The sequence below is a fragment of the Malus domestica genome, chromosome 02, assembly GCF_042453785.1.
Source record: "Malus domestica chromosome 02, GDT2T_hap1".
NCBI lineage: Eukaryota > Viridiplantae > Streptophyta > Magnoliopsida > Rosales > Rosaceae > Malus > Malus domestica.
Genome location: NC_091662.1, coordinates 2,534,499 through 2,550,574, shown reverse-complemented (window position 1 = coordinate 2,550,574; position 16,076 = coordinate 2,534,499). Strand labels below are relative to the sequence as shown.

Sequence of the window (16,076 nt, the reverse complement as noted above, 5' to 3'; positions counted from 1 at the left end):
TTTCTCGGCCGCAATCGCAAGACGCAGAAGTCAGTAGCGCGACCCAACGCAACATCAACAAATTTACTCCTCGGCCGAGCTCGGCCGACGAGTTGGCACGCCCCGCATTCACCGAATGACGTAGTTAGCTCATTAATTACTCGGCCTGCGCGCCACGTAGGCTTTGTAGTTTCTAGGGTCAACAGTAATATATGGACTTGGATTGTCTGCCCTCTAATTTCTGTGTTCTCCTCGTGCCCTCCTGTTTTTGTGATCACGGTTAAACCACGTCAACATTTTATATTACTATTTCTTTTTGTTTTATTATTTTTATAAAAAAATAATATAAAATAGTGACGTGGCTTAACCGTGACCACACAAAACAAGAGAACACAGGAAGGGCACCTAAATAGGAGGGCAGACAATTCAAGTCCGTAATATATACAGCCCATTCGGGCAAAGTGCCTTCTCTTTGTAACTTTTATGCAATATAATACAGTGTGTGTGTATAGCCCTTTCGGGCTAAGTGAAAGACAAAACGGGGAGAAAGAGAAAGGAAGGAAAAGAAATAATAAAAAAGAAAAGGAAAGAGGGAGAGACCCACTTTCGGCCAAAAGAGAACAGAAGAGATAAAGAGAGTAAGAAGAGAGAGAGACAGAGAGAAATTATATATACTAAAACTCAGTTTTGGTTAGTGTTTATTAACAGTGATTTGACGAAATTGACCTCGGTTTCTTCTTTGTTCTGCTTACTGTTTCCACTTTTCTACAGTGGAAAGTGGGTTGTGCCCTTCTGCGTCTTTCATCGTTTCTTTCTCTGCTTTGACCGCATCGTTTTTACTTTACCTTTTCTCTTCGTTTTTTCATCTCCGTTGCTCTGCGATTTTCTCCTTCATCGCTCCTTCTTTTGCTGCCAAATCTTTGCTCTTTCTTCGCAAAATAGTCTCAAAAGAGATCCTGACTTTAATTTTATTGGGGATTTGGTTTCCGGTCTTCTCCGGTGTCGAACCCTTTGTTGGTCAGCGTTTTGTTCTCATCTTGCCATCGTTGGGATCAAAATTTTAAGGTCAGTTTGTTTTCAACGTTTGATCTTTATTTTTTGATCTCTAGGGTAAGAAATTTAAGCTCTTTGTTTCTGTTTTTTATTTTTTTGAGGATCTGGAGGTTGGGACAATTTTTTTGGTCAAATTGGAGGCTGATCATGTGCTACCTCTTCAGATTATTGATAAAGAAATTATATTGAGCTTAGGTATGTTTAAAACAACTATGTGCAATTTTCGATTCTTAGTTTGTGTTTATTTGAAATGAGCCTTGCCAAATTGGTTTTATCTGTTGTGTTTACGATGGTTCTAATAAATTGGTTTTCCACGTGAGTAATTTTTTGGTCCAGAATTGTATATGTTTGGAAGAAAGTCTGATATAAGTTGAGTTGGTAATGTTTTTTCGCTTTGCTTCTGATTGGTGTGTGTGGTTGCTTCTGATCTTAATCGTTTTTTAAGAAGGGAGACTCGATTTGTTCTGATTGGTGTGTGGGGTTACTTCAGATTTTAATCGTTTTTTAAGAAGAGAAACTCAGTGTGCTTTCCACTTATTTTTTGGAGTTGTCTTCGTTATTGGTTTGAGTCAGTGATGATGAGCAAGGAAAAAGCTTTGAAAAGGAAAGTATTCAAAATTGGTTAAGGGTTTTACAAAAATTTAAAAGCTTAAATGCTTAAATACAGCTTTCTTTAGATTAGTATGCAGAAATCAAAAGGCTTTGAAAGGCAGAGTGTTTAAAATCATTTGAAGCTTTTAGTTTAAAATCATTTGAAGCTTTTACAAAGGTTTGAGAGCTTCAGTGATTAATTAGAGCTTAAGTATGAATTCAACCATATGTTGAGTTAAATTAAACAATGATGTAATGCTGAATTAAGGTGTGTGATTCAATTACCATTGTGAAAATTAGCACTTTTTATATTGGGGATTAAGAACATTGATGGTGGCAATTTTTCTGAATGGTGAGGTATTTCGTTTTCTTTCGTTGTCAAATAGCGTTCTCACATGGGTGGAGAACAATACATATATTGTATATGGTAGATCAATAACAAACACTCTGTTTGGTTCTAATTTTTGGATAATTTGGTATTATTCCAGAGATAATGCAGACCAGAAACTGTTAACTCTTATTTATTAAATAGATGTATCAAATATGTTTTGCATGGCAAAGATCATATCAGTTTGGTTAATGATACAACTATTCCAGCTTTTCTTAATTGAGTGGAGTGTATTGCAGGTCATTATGCTCCTTTTGCTTCCAAAGTTTTTGAACCTGACCGAAGTCAGTTTGCTGAATCGCTTTTGCGTGTTAGTGATGTATGATTTTCTTTTTTGCACAATCATGATGAAAAACTGAATTTGACTTATTTGATTTTGGGTTTTTGTTGTTCCTGTTGCTAATTTTGTGTTTTTTTTTTCCAGTTACTAGAACAAAACTGTACCATTTGTTATTTCTATATGTTTATTCCTTCCTGTAAATACGATGAAGACACATACATGTTTGTAAAACATTTTGCAAATTTTATGCATGCACTTTTAAAACCCGCGGCAACGCGCGGGCGCGATTGCTAGTAATAAACTAGAAACAAGAAAGAAAGAGAAGTACCTTTCGGCCAAAAAGGGAAGGGAACAGAAGAGATAAAGAAAAGGAAAGATGGAGAAAGAGAAAGGAATAATAAACAAGAAATAAGAAAGAAAGAAAGAAAGAAAAGTATCTTTCGGCCAAAAAGGTGACAGAAGAGATAAGGGAGAAAGAAAAGGAAAAGGAAAGGGAGAGAGAGAACCCAAATCCGAACAAAGCTTCCATTTACTACTTCTCATCCGTCAAAGCTGGTGGCTAGCATGTCTTTGCTAATCAATGGAAGCAAAATCAGGAGCTCTTGTTGCGGTTGCTGCTAAAGTTGTTGTTGCTGCTGGTGCTGTATTAACGGTCCTCTGCCTTTCAGGGGATGTTTCAGTTAGGGATGGATTTGCTGGGGCTTCCACTTGTGCATGACCAAACAAAAGTTTGTAGCAGACGCATCACTCGCAGAGAAACTGAGTCCTGAAATTGGGCACAAGCTCCATCGGGCAGGATAATAGCTCTATCACTTCGCATCAATAATCTTGTTTTGTGCTGCTTGAATTTTAATGTGTTTTGCCCGATTTGCAAATTTCAATGTATTAGGTGTCTCTTCGGACCAACATGCCCGTGCTCTTCTCCTGCTGCTATAAGTGAAAGGGCGTGAGTTGGGAATAGTACAACTTCTTCCTTTATTCCTTCAACAAAAGTGCCATGGGCATCTTTGCTAATTCGTAAATTCTGTCATGTTGGATTAAACAATTCTGTCATGTTGGATTAAACAAGTCATTAACAACCTCATTATAGATTTCCAAGCATGGCACACGAAGAAGATAATCTCGATTTGGAGTCTCTTGGATGATGCTAAAACCATCATTCACAGCCAGTGGTATTATTCCAAGGGACCAGCAGTGGCAACCACAACATCTGCTCCTCGATCAGTATCTCTCAACTGTGGACCCTTTAGAGCTCCTTCGTACAAACGCACAAGACATCCTTGACGACTTCCCAGCTACATTTGAGTGAAAGATTGTCGGGCAAATGCAAAGGAAACCCAGTCAGGCTAACTGCAACGTCAATTTTCTGCAATCTTCCTCCGGCCTTCTGAAGCTCCATTCTTCTATTTTCTTACCCATGAAAGCTGGTCACCAATAATTAATAGTAGCCAAATCAGAAGCTTTTGATGTAGCCGTCACTGGTAGTTGCTGAAGTAGCCCGAGCTTTGGTCGTAGGTGCTGGCGAAAGTTGGGGAGACGTGTGAAATCTGTTGGCGACCATGTGAAAATCAGCAGAGAAGACGCCATTCCCGTCAGGCATGATTATGGCTCAATCGGGCACCACCAGTCGGGCAAGATAACCCCATGCTCTTCTTGCAATAGTCATTGAGAAGCTCTCTGATGGAATTTTGCACAGGAAAGCCATGATTTTGGCTTTTATAAAGCTCCTCATTCCATGAATTTGGGTGAAACTTGTGGAAGATATAGCCGTTGGACAAGAGAAAAGTGGAAAGGAGGGTAAAAATGACTACTCACAAAGTGCTCACATCTTTATATTTTCTGTTGTTTCTGTACAACACATAACCCAGTTCGGACAACTAGAAAATAGAAAAATAAACAAAGAAAGAGAAATAATGAAAAAGACAAAAAGAAAGAAAGCTACTTTGCCTCTTGATTTTTTGAACGCAGACTTTGAAAGAAAAACAAAAGTAAGAAAGCCAAACAAGAAAGTAAGAAAGTTGTGGTTTTTGGATAATATTGAAAGCAAGAAAAATAAGCAAAACATACATAAAGAAAGAAAGGAATAAACATAATTTTGGTTTTTGACATTTTTAATTTTTCTTTGTAACAGCAAAAGAAACACACAAATAAAACAAAGCCCTTTCGGGCAAGCAGAAAAAAGAAACTAAGGCCATCTCCAACCGAAGGCCGGCCAGAGGGCTCGTTTAAGCCCTCTAGCCCTCCAAGATTCCTCAAGATATTAATATTTTAATGAACAGTACAGGGCCATATTTGCCTCCGTCTCCAACCGAGGGCCAGAGGGCCAAATGGCTCGTTTTAGCCCTGTCACAAAAAACCGTCTCCAACCGAGGGCCAAAGGGCCATAGGGCCAAACATAATTTATTATTTAAAAACTACAATTTAATGTTATATAAATGGCCTAGGAAGTTATATGAAAAAAATAGAATTGAAAAAAAATATGAAACAAATTTTGTGAAATAAAAGTTATAGGAAAAAAAAATATGAAACAAAATTTGATTCATATGAAAATGAAAAAAAAAGGGAAAAAAAAGAAGTTTACATTCATTAAAAATAAATAAAAAAAAAGAAGTTTAAATTCATTAAAAAAAAAAAGAGGCCTAATAATACAACGGCTACTAGCCGTTATATTAAAAAACATTTCAAACTATTAGTGTCGGTTATAACCGACACTAATAGTAGAACTATTAAAAAAAAAATAATATCTTTAATGCTGTCGGCTATAACCGACAGCAATAGGAAATCATTAAAAAAAAATAGCCAGCCCTCCAGCCCTCTCCGATCCCGTGGGGCCCTCCCAGATTCCAGAGCCCTCTGGCCTAGCCCTCGGTTGGAGACGATTTTAGGGCTATTTTCGGCCCTCTGGACCCTTCGGTTGGAGATGGCCTAAGCCCTTGTCATGCAAGCTGAAAAAAAAGAAAAAGGAAAAAGGAAAGAGGAAAAATAAAAGGAAAGAGTTGTCGGGCAACCAAAACAAGAAAAACATAAAGGACAAAGCCTTTTTGGGCAAGCTTGTACACAGTCCATTCGGGCTAACTGCCCAGATCTTATTTTATTTACTTAATAGTTGTTTTTGTCTTTTTATTTATAAATATATACATATAGGACAACACAAGAAAATGCCAGGCAAACTGAAAACAAGACAACACAAAGCAAGCCCATTCGGGCAACATAAGGAAAGAGAGAGAGAAAAGCCCAAGTCGGGCAACATATAAAAAAAAGAAACCCATGTCGGGCAACAGAAATGCCCATTCGGGCAAAGTGATAAAAGCTACTACATTCAATTTTTTTATATTTTCCTTTTCTGCTTTTTTTGTTTTTTGGTGTTTTGTCCTTTTTGAAAGCTAAAGCAAGCCCATTCGGGCTAAAAGCAAAAAGAAAGAGAAAGAGAAAGAGAAAGAGAATGAGAAAGAGAGAGCCCTTTCGGGCAAATTACCAACAAAAAGCCCACTCGGGCAAGTTCAAAAAAGCAAACCAGACCTTTTTTTTTTATATTTTTCTTTGTTGGTGCTTTTCATATACTATAATATATATATATATATATATATAAAGCCGATTCGGGCAACAAGGGAAAAATAGAAACAGATATTTAAAACAAAAAGGACAGAAAGAAAAAAGGAGAAAGAAAGGAACTGGGAGAAATTGCTCAGCAGGATAACACAAGGGAAAACCATTCGGGCAAGTTGGGTGAAGCTCATTGGCTGTCCAAGTGTTATTTTTCTCTTAATACTCAAATCCTTTTCTTTTCTTAAAATTGAGTGTAGAGAAATCAGATCCACTATTTAAATTGGTCATACCATGCAATTTGGGAACCATATGGGATGCAAATCTGATTACAGTTTTTAAATGCAAATATGACTTGAGAACAGAGTTTGTATGTTTGTTTGTTTGATTGGTTGAGTGTCCAAAATCCTTGTGCTTCTGCTTCTTTATATAGAGATCTGAGAGAGCCCTTTGCTGAGAACATTAAGCATGCCCAAAAGAAACTTCACTGCCAGCTTGCATGTGAAATAATATTAAAAAAGGAAACTTTCATTTTCACCACATATTTTCACCATATGTCTCCACCATTTGCAATAAACTAATAATTAAAATAAGCAAGTTGACCCATTTCACCATCTATCCTCTACCAGAATGTCTGCATGGTGTCTCTCATCCACTTGCAATGAAAAAGCATGCATTTCTTTGATTAAACAAATTTCTTGGCACACCTCCACCACCCAAACAAACAAAAAGGAAAAGTATTATTTTAATGTCAAACGATTCCACTTGTAGCCAAATATTTTTTCAACTTCAATGTTTTATGTTTTGCCTCATCATCCTCCAAATGCCATATTTGCCATATTTAGCCCGAATGACACATTTTAGATGCAAACACTAGCAAAACGTGCTAAATTATAGACGGGGCGACCGTCCCACTTGGAATTCACCTAGTTGTTCGTCCTGATTGCAAAACTCTGTGTTGAGGACCTTAGACTCATACTCCACCTCGATTAGATGCTTGTTCTCTTCCTCCAAAATAGCCAGTTTCGCCCTGATTGCAAAACTCCGTCTTGATGGTCACCGAATCACGGCTATGATACCACTTATTGGAAAATTAATCTCACTCATAATGGAAAGCAAATCCAATCGAAAAAATAAAATGCAACTAAGATGTCAAGAAGTAAAATTGTCGCAAGAAAGAACACCAAGAATTTACATGGAATGTAAGTTTAGTTGTGTTTTTTTTTAATTTTTTTTTTATGCATTTTACTTTTTGTCATTTCGGTTGCATTCTATCTCTTCCGTCGATTTGCTTGCCATGACGAGGGGAATTAACTTTCCCAACACCTTCCTCCAGGTTTTGTCCCACCGAACTTTACTCGGAAGGTTTTAACGAGGCACTGCATGCATGGAGTACCTACAAGGGGAAAGTGTTGTAAATTCATGGGTTTTGGAGGATGTCCACCTTGATAACATGATTAAGTTTGTAAGCTATAAACTTCTGAGGGAAAAATGAGTGTTGGATGCTAAAAACCTCTTCGAGGCCTATAAAAGGGAAGCCTTTGCGAAGACGAGCTTGATAAGAGCGATTTTCTATTTTTGTCTTTCGATGCTTCTCTTTGTTCCTTTCTAGTTTTTTTGAGTACATCGATGATTTTACATTAAAAAGAGGAAGAATTTAGTTAAGTCACATTATGAGCAGCCTAATTTGGTATCGAACTCGCCATCCACGATATTCGAATCTAAGATCTCTCACTTTCAAACGAAGAGAAATATCACCAAATCGTAGTATGGAGTGACCTCCATTAGTTTTTTAACATTAGTGTATAAAGTTGAAAATAAAGCGTTTATGACAAATATAAGAATTTTATTCTTCTTCATAAGGATGTACTTATAAGATCACAAAGGAGCAATACTAGGAAATAAATCAATACAATAATTTGTCTATTAGACAAGGAAACCTAGACCAAATCAAATCATATAAAAACCTTAATTGAATCCTATAAAATCACTAATTAAATCATCTCTCTAAAATACTTTCCTTTTTACCAACATATAATTGATTTTTGCTTCTTAAAAAACATTTATGGATTGTGCCGATACAAAGGATTTGTAGCTTAGTTTGGTTAAGAAAAGTCATACTGGCAGTACAAGTAGCAGAGTTTGATTCTTTTTCTCTTGCAGCGGTTGGCATAAGAATGTTTAAAACAATTGCGGTCAAACAAAACATGCTATTCATCATCGAATGGGGACTAGTTGTGGGGCTCTCATCCCATAAAATGTGGACAATACGAATTGTTTATCATTTATTCTCAATTCCTAAATTGTTCTTGGGACGATTTACCACATTTGATTTTCATCAATAAAAGTCGACCACTGACGATATGATAGGGTTAATAGCCAAACATATTGAATAAGTCAAACAGAACCGAGAAACCGGAACAAAGAGAAATGCATAAAGGGTAATAAAGTGAAATGAGGGAGTAAGGGGGTGGATTTGAATATCGGAATAGACTGATGGCACTATTCATTTAAATAGTAAACTCCCATGGTTGTTAGTGTTGCTATTCACCCTCCACCCATCATCAGTGGCGAAGCCACGTGGGAGCGAGGAGTGGCGGCCGCCACTCCCCTCGCCGGGAAACACCACTGAACCCCAGGTCTTCGCCACTCCCCTCGCGCGCCTCGCCGGAAAATAATGGTTCACGAACTTCACGGCGCCCTCTGTTTTTCTGGGTTTTCTGTTCACGAACTTCACAGCTGTCCATTTTCTACTTCCTCGCACAGAGACCAGTCACCAACATCGTCGTCCTTCTTGGTGGTGGCCCTGGTGGGAGAGGATAATGGCTTGGGATAATGGGATGAAGGCTAGTAGTATTTCAGTGAGGGAGAAGACCTGTTTGGATAGCATGATAGCATATGTTTGGAAAACAGGATAAAGGCTGGTCGATATGTTTGGTTCTTAACATAGCGAAAGTGTAACAAAGAATTAAAGGGACAGCTGTGCTGACTTTATTGGCCCATATCATTTGGTCAGTAAATTGAGGGATAAAGATTGTCTGCCCTCAACTTCCGGTACCCTCCTCGTGCCATTCTATTTGTGTGGTCACGGTTAAGCCATGTCAATATTTTATATTACAATTCATTTTTGTCTTATTATATCTATAAAAAAAATATAAAATGTTAACGTGGCTTAACCGTGACCACACAAAATAGGAGGGCACGGGAAGGGCACCAGAAGTGGAGGGCAGACAATCATTGTCCTAAATTGAGTACTTCCCAGTGACTACTCAAGTATTATATTTTCCCCACTATTTTTTTTTCTCTTCTGACCCATCTTTTTTTGTGGTTTGTTAACCCATTTCTCTCTTTTATTTATTTATTATTCTTGTATGTATTTTTTTCCCCTCTTTTTAAGACTCCTAGCTTATTTATTATAAACTTTCACATTATTATAAATATTGTATTAATTTTTTAAAGTAATGTAAATATTGTTCAATGCTTATTTTACGATAAAAGAAATTCATTTAAATCCATCTAGACTTCTGCCTAAATCTTGCCTAGGCGCCTAGCTGCTAGGCTCCAGTCCGCTGCCTAACTAGCGCCTAACGTCTTTAAGAATCTAATCCTAACCAATTTAAGCTTGTTACATGGCTTTGATATTACCGCTTACAACCGCATTGGTAAAGAGACTATTTTCTGTTATGAATATTGATTTAAAACTTTGCACTCTTCAATGTGAAAGCAACCGCTTCGATTGAACATTACACTCTTTTGAATTTCGCCCCTCCCCTCGGCAAATCCTGGCTTCGCCACTGCCCATCGTGAATAGTAACTGACCTGGATGTTACTATCCACAAAGATTTATTAAATTTTAATGTATAATTCAATTATTTTTAGTAATTATTGAACATATGAGATTAATTTAGAATATGTGATTATGATCATGCCACGTGTTCATGTCTATCAAAAATCTTGTTTGGATGTTTGAGTAGATTTCAGTTATTATCATCGCGCCACGTGTTCTTATCTTATCTTCAACCACATCTATCAGAAATCTTATTAAGATTTTTAAACGGATTTCAATTCATCTCGTTGCGCCACGTGTGCTAATTTTATCTTCAACATCATCCCTCAATTGTCCATAAATATCAGTTGCATCATAAGCACCAAGAATCTTGAATGCAGCTCATCTATTGTGTGTCCCAATTAGGAATGTTGGCACTTGGCAGTAGCTTCATTCACCACCTCGGTCACAGATCACACACGTGTGAGCTCACACGTATGGAAAGTGGAAACCCTAGTAGCTGGCTATAAACGCTAGCCTTCAACTGCATTTCTTCTTCATTTCCAAAAGCCAAAGCCGCTCCACCACTTCTCTCCCTAAACAGCTCACATTCCAGAGCCCCCTCTCTCTTAAGCCTCTCCATCTCCACCTCCTATTTCGTTCAAATCTCTCTCTCACTCCTCCTCAATGGTAGCCTCTTCTAGCCATTGCACAAAATTTACTCAAACCACTTTAATGAACTGTCGACAACTCAAGCATACAACGACGCTTTGGGAGAATGTATTGCGTCGCCATGGGAAACTCAAATTCGTTAACAATGGGGATTTGAATGATAAGTCAAGAACACGGAAAAATCGGTTGCGGGTTGAATTGAAAGGTATGTAAACATTTAGAGAAAAACTACTTGCTAATGTGGTTGAGAAGGAAAATCCTCAGAAGTGCTACGTTTACGATTTTTTTGAAAATAATGAAACAAACCTTGTGATAGTCTATACGATTTGATAAGCTTTCCAATTCTCCATTTCTAATTGAATAATTCTTACGAGACACAACTTTTCAAGAAAAATATATAATCATTTGATAGATGCATTCATAGTTGACACAGAAGATTTCAAGGGAGTGGCTTGAAAAGTTGAAATAATTTCCATTCTAGTTTTTTTTTATGCGAGAATCACAAGTTTGATACATGGTAGGAGGAGGAGAAAAAAAGATTGAGAACTATTGTTTTGGAAATATGGGCACCTGCTTGATTAGCCATTATAGTATAAGTAATGATGCAGATGAATTAAATGATTGAGTTACAAAGATAGCCGGTTATTTCATAAGCATCGTCCATAAAAGGATAAAAATAGGGGAGGTTGACCTACCATGTAGGTGCAACTCAACAAGTGAATTCTATAGTGTACAAAAAGAGGGAAAGGACAGAGAAGGTGTTTAACCGGAATATAAGCCTCGTAAGCGAGGAAGACAAAGTTATGACAGGCTACTGTTTGCTTACATGCCCACACATAAATCGGCACCTAGTGTGCCTTGAGCATTTCTAGAAGATACATGAGTTTTCCTTTTCCTGGTATAAACATGGAGATAGAGTTGCATCATAAGCACTAGGAATCTTGAATGCTGCTCATCTATTATGGGTCGGAGTTGGATTAGAAATGTTTAGCTTCATTCACCACCTCCACACGAAATGATTTACGGTTGAAATGATTTACAAGTGTACCTTCATTCACCACCCACCTCCACACGAATATGACAAACTAGATGAAAACTCTCAATTCTGGAAAAAAAAAAACAAATTTTAAATGTTAAACACATTTTGCCAGAGGTTGGGCATTGTTGTTGGAGGTCGCCGTGGCCGACACTATTAGATATACAATAGTGGGTCAGGTCAGGGTCAGGTTGAACTTCATCAACACACAAAAATCCAATTACTAGAGGCACACAATAGCATCGAAAACAGAAAAATAGCATGGAAAACACAATATGCATTGTAACGATTACAATAGTGGGTCATGTTGACTTCTCTTATTGACTCATCACTTCTAAAATTATTTATTTGCAGTGGGATTATGGAACTGTCAACAAATGAAGGCATATAACGACGCCTTGGAACATAAGGAGACGTATGGCATTGCCAACGTAAAGCTAAAATTCATAAACACAGAAGACATAAATGATAAGACGAAAACACAAAGCATCTATACCATAATCACAAAATCTATTCTACTCATTAAGTCAAACATAATAACAAATCTATTCTACTCATTAAGTCAAACATAATCTATTCTACTCATTAAGCCATTTTGCAACTGAGTCATCCAAGCTTGTCAAACGATCTTTAATGGAAAACTTCAAGGCAAGCCAATGCCCATTTTAAACTCTCTAACATAGAAGAGATTGACAAGTGGAAGACAGACTCTCCCTGGATAATTTTTTTACATTCAACTTTTACTTTGGGGCTTGAGATATTTTTGTTTTGTATTTGAATTGTATTGTAAATTTGCAATTTTAAATTTCTACAACTGATTTATTTGTGATTTTGTGTTTGTTTTGGAATATTCCCAATTGAACTGTTAGAACGTTGATCCTATTTTTGTTTTTATTGGGATGGAATGTGATGAAATTAGCTTTGATTTGAATGAAGGTGTCACCGGACAATCGATGCTGACATGCACCTACACAAATGTGCCGAAAGGGTATGTTTTAAACGGAAGGCTGAGGTACAGTGGAGGACCAACTCAACCAGTTAAATTTTTGCGGTACAAAGACGAGGAGATGGCAAAGAAAGTATTTTCACAAAACGTAAGCCTCTGAGACCAAGAAGAAAGGTTAATGACAACATATTTTTGGTAACCTGCCCACGAACCAATCAGCACCTCGTTTGCTTTGAGGATTTTGAAGACATCGGCTGTCGAGACTGATGCCCACCATAACATATACGAAACAAGTCCTTGCATTTTCGCACCACCAGCCATTTATGTTGTGCTGGGCATCAGTCTCGACAGTCGGTATGTCTTCAAAATGCTCAAAGCAAACGAGGTGCTGACTAGTTCGTGGGCTGGTTAACCAAAAATATGCTATCATTAACCTTTCTTCTTGGCATCGGAGGCTTATGTTTTGTGAAAACACTTTTTTTGCCATCTCCTCGTTTTTGTACCGCAAAAATTTAACTGGTTGAGTTGGTCCTCCACTGTACCTCAACCTTCCGTTTAAAACATACCCTTTCGACACATTTGTGTAGGTGCATGTCAGCACCGATTGTCCGGTTACACTTTCGTTCAAATCAAAGCTAATTTCATCATATTCCATCCTAATAAAAATAAGATCAACGTTCTAACAGTGCAATTGGGAATGTTCCAAAACAAAACACAAAATCATAAATAAATCAGTTGGAGAAATTCAAAATTGCAAATTTACAATCCAAAAACAAAAATATCTCAAGTCCCTAAGTAGAAAGTAAAAAATTCTTACATTTAAGTTTTGATTCTTCAAGATGGTCCTGAATGAAGTGGAATGAGAGAGAGTTGGGACTATTCGGATTCGGTAATGAAGCTCCTCTACTGTTTTGGGGCAATGTTAGTAATCGGGGTTCGGACAGCAGTAGGGTTTCTTTTGGGGCAAAGTTAGTAATGGGGTGCTATCCACAAACCTAATTTTTTTTACCTCTCACAACTATGTTAATTTTCGGTCCTTTGATCAAATAAATTGAAAATAATCAATGGACAAAAAACTAACAACGAGGTAAATAAGAAGGATTGTGTGATTAGCACAACCCTTTGCAAATAGCTGCCATCTGCCCTTGGGTTTATCCAAGGGTCAGATTTGTTACCTTACGGTTTGAGTTCAGTACCACACGGATACAAAGCCCATTGCGGGGCAACGCGAGGTTAGCAGCCGCGTTCAATCTTCATCTCCTCTCTCTCCAGACCTCCTCTTTCTCTCGTCGCAAGCGGCGTTCTGGGTGGATAATCGCGAGCAACACCGTGTGCGGGTCCTGAGAAGCGTCGAGCGCGGCGATTTTTGGTACAGATCGAATCCGTTTGCGGATCCAATTCTTCCATTGGTAAGTTTTTACGGCTCCTATATTCTAAATCTGAAAATTTTGCGTACAAATTGCTTGTTTGTTTTGTGATTGTTCACTGAATTTGCTGGTTTGGTGTAACTTTGGTTTTGGTTGAATTTGTCTTGTGATTTTTCTATCAAGTATTTATTACCTATCATGTTCCTAATTCTTTTTATTATTTTAACTTTTAATCTACTGATATTCGGTGGTGATTCAATTATCTGCAGAATTTTAATTTCAATTTCTTCTGTGTGAAGTTAAAACGGGTTTGCAGGTGTAGGGTGCTTTCCGCCATCTCAATACTACTAATTACATACATCCTGACGTTATTTGCTTCAATATCTTCTGCAGGTGTAGGGTGCTTTCCGCCATCTTCGCGTTCATGGATACCAAATCTGTGTTTGTATTAGTGGAATGTTTTAAGAGGAAAAGTCGAGAAGCTGAGTTATATCAAGTATCACAAGCCAACAACAAGGAATTGACTGTTAGTCCTGTACGTTCTTTTGGTAATCACCGCAAGGGTGATGCATACAGTTGGACTCTCCCCTCCCAGCAGCACCGCTTGACAAGTCATTGGTTCAAGGGGAAGTTATATATGTTGATGCCTGTATGGGAACTTGGTAGGGGCACTTCCACCAAGTGTAAGGGACGTACTTTTGACCCGCATCACAAGTTAATGGGTAAATTCAAGGCCCCTGATTCGCTTACAGCATGGGGAGCTCTCATTTCTGCATATGGCAACCTTTATTATCACGCGGACACGACAATCCATTTAAATAAGTTCCCGAGCCCCTTTCAGTGTTACAATCCTGGTTCGGACACTTGGGAAGACCTGCCAAGGATTCACCCCGATCTTACTCGGTGGCTGTTTGACTCCATAACTGGTTATGCAGTCTGTGGTGGTCATATTTTGGTTTCGTTCGGCAACACCTTTTTTGCTTATCATGTGCGTGATAAAAAATGGCATCGTGTACGTTAACCAGATGGATATCCTGGTTTCCACGGGAGGGCTGTAGTTGCAGGTGACTACATCTATGCTGTAGAATCGATGTCTGGTCCGGTTTCTGAATTTTATTTTGACTGCACTAACTATACTCTGAGCAAACCTGTGTGGTTGCGCGGTTTGAAAGTTTCAGACTATGATTCACCGTCTTATGGGAATCTGGTTAGTCTGGGCAACAATGTATACTGCTTTGTCCAGTGTGGCGTTAAGGCTGATGATTGTCTATCTCTAGCTGGTGATTGTCAATCTCTGGTTATCACTACGTTCAATATTGTCGGTAAACCAGGTAAACCAGGATCTAGAAGTATCGATACCTTGAAGGTACATGTTTATGATGTGGAATATACCCGGGGCGCAGGTTTCATATACTATTTGAGTTTCACCTTTACTCCGTAAGTTAGTTCCCTTGTTTGTGTCCGTGTTCAATTTTTCGTTTGCAATGAATTCAGGCAGTACTTTTGTTTATAACGGTTTTGATTTATATTGATGTCTCAGTGATTATCCGTGTAGCGAATCAGAAGGAAAAGATCCAATGGTCAAGGTAAATTCACCATCCTCACTCCTAATCAAGTAGTCAAAGAAATGTTTTGTATGTTTTGAATTTTTTTGTTTTAAGAGTCTGACTCAAACAAACGTGGAATTGCATTGAATTTTTATGAAATGAATGACACGAAATAAGTATCATCAAGTGATGTATGTTTTAATAGCTTTGGTTAGTGTTGGAGTTGTCGTTTCTGATGACAAAACTTTGGTTTGGCATAGAGGGACGCCGATTGCAGACGCCCAACTGATGGACAGAGAGAGAGAGAGAGGGATGCGAAGGGACTCGAAGGCAGAGGGAAAGGGCATTCAAGTGGAGGCAGAGGGAAAGGGCATTCAAGGAGGAGCAGACGGAAAGGGCTCTCCTAAATGTAAACCCAGTAGAAAACTGCTGCTTTATATAACGTGTAGGCCGAATTTCCAATATTTTGATAAAAGATGGTGCTCTAAAACAATGTGGTATCAAGAATGTCTCATCCTCTATCCATGGAGAAATGAAAGCCAACAAATTTGGTAGCAAAACGTGCTAAATCATGGGCGCGGCAGATCATCGCTCTTGAAATTCACCTAGTTGTTCGTCCTGATTGCGAAACTCTCTGTTGAGGAACTTAGACTCATACTCCGGCCTTGATTAGACGTTTGTTCTCTTCCTCCAAAATAGCCAGTTTCGCCCTGATTGCAAAACTCCGTCTTGATGGCCACCGAACCACGTCTATGATACCACTTGTTGGAAAATTAATCTCACTCGTCATGGAAAGCAAATCCAATCGAAAAAAATAAAATGCAACTGAGATGACAAGAAGTAAAATTATCGCAAGAAAGAACACCAAGAATTTACACGGGACGTAAGTTTAACCGTGTTTCTTTTTT

General features: G+C 38.1%; 1 protein-coding gene and 2 long non-coding RNA genes across 4 annotated transcripts; all 3 read left to right on the top strand.

Moving 5' to 3' along the window:
* The first annotated feature begins 833 nt into the window (after positions 1–833).
* On the top strand, positions 834–2,533 carry LOC103426594 (uncharacterized). 2 transcript variants are annotated; one of them, XR_011571672.1, is made up of 3 exons: positions 906–1,044; positions 1,134–1,227; positions 2,251–2,533. It is a non-coding gene; the product is annotated as an uncharacterized lncRNA (long non-coding RNA). The 2 variants fall into 2 exon arrangements; XR_011571674.1 differs by lacking the exon at positions 1,134–1,227 and having other exon boundaries at positions 834–1,044; positions 2,251–2,522.
* Positions 2,534–10,159: 7,626 nt separating this feature from the next.
* On the top strand, positions 10,160–11,817 carry LOC139188303 (uncharacterized). The gene is made up of 2 exons (XR_011571669.1): positions 10,160–10,477; positions 11,663–11,817. It is a non-coding gene; the product is annotated as an uncharacterized lncRNA (long non-coding RNA).
* An 891-nt stretch (positions 11,818–12,708) lies between these two features.
* Positions 12,709–15,728, top strand: LOC114827442 (uncharacterized). Its single transcript, XM_070805577.1, has 4 exons — positions 12,709–13,663; positions 14,015–15,058; positions 15,162–15,207; positions 15,429–15,728. Exons 2-4 carry the CDS (start codon positions 14,712–14,714, stop codon positions 15,573–15,575), a joined length of 540 nt encoding a protein of 179 aa, XP_070661678.1. The 5' UTR covers positions 12,709–13,663; positions 14,015–14,711; the 3' UTR covers positions 15,576–15,728.
* The last annotated feature ends 348 nt before the right edge of the window (positions 15,729–16,076 follow it).

What these genes read in the sequence shown, in the direction of transcription:
- LOC114827442 (XM_070805577.1), top strand. Translation starts at nt 14,712, where the DNA reads ATGTCTGGTCCGGTTTCTGAATTTTATTTTGACTGCACTAACTATACT. An exon ending in TTGAGTTTCACCTTTACTCC is followed by an intron (nt 15,059 to 15,161) that starts GTAAGTTAGTTC and finishes TTGATGTCTCAG; the next exon opens with TGATTATCCGTGTAGCGAAT. An exon ending in GAAAAGATCCAATGGTCAAG is followed by an intron (nt 15,208 to 15,428) that starts GTAAATTCACCA and finishes GGTTTGGCATAG; the next exon opens with AGGGACGCCGATTGCAGACG.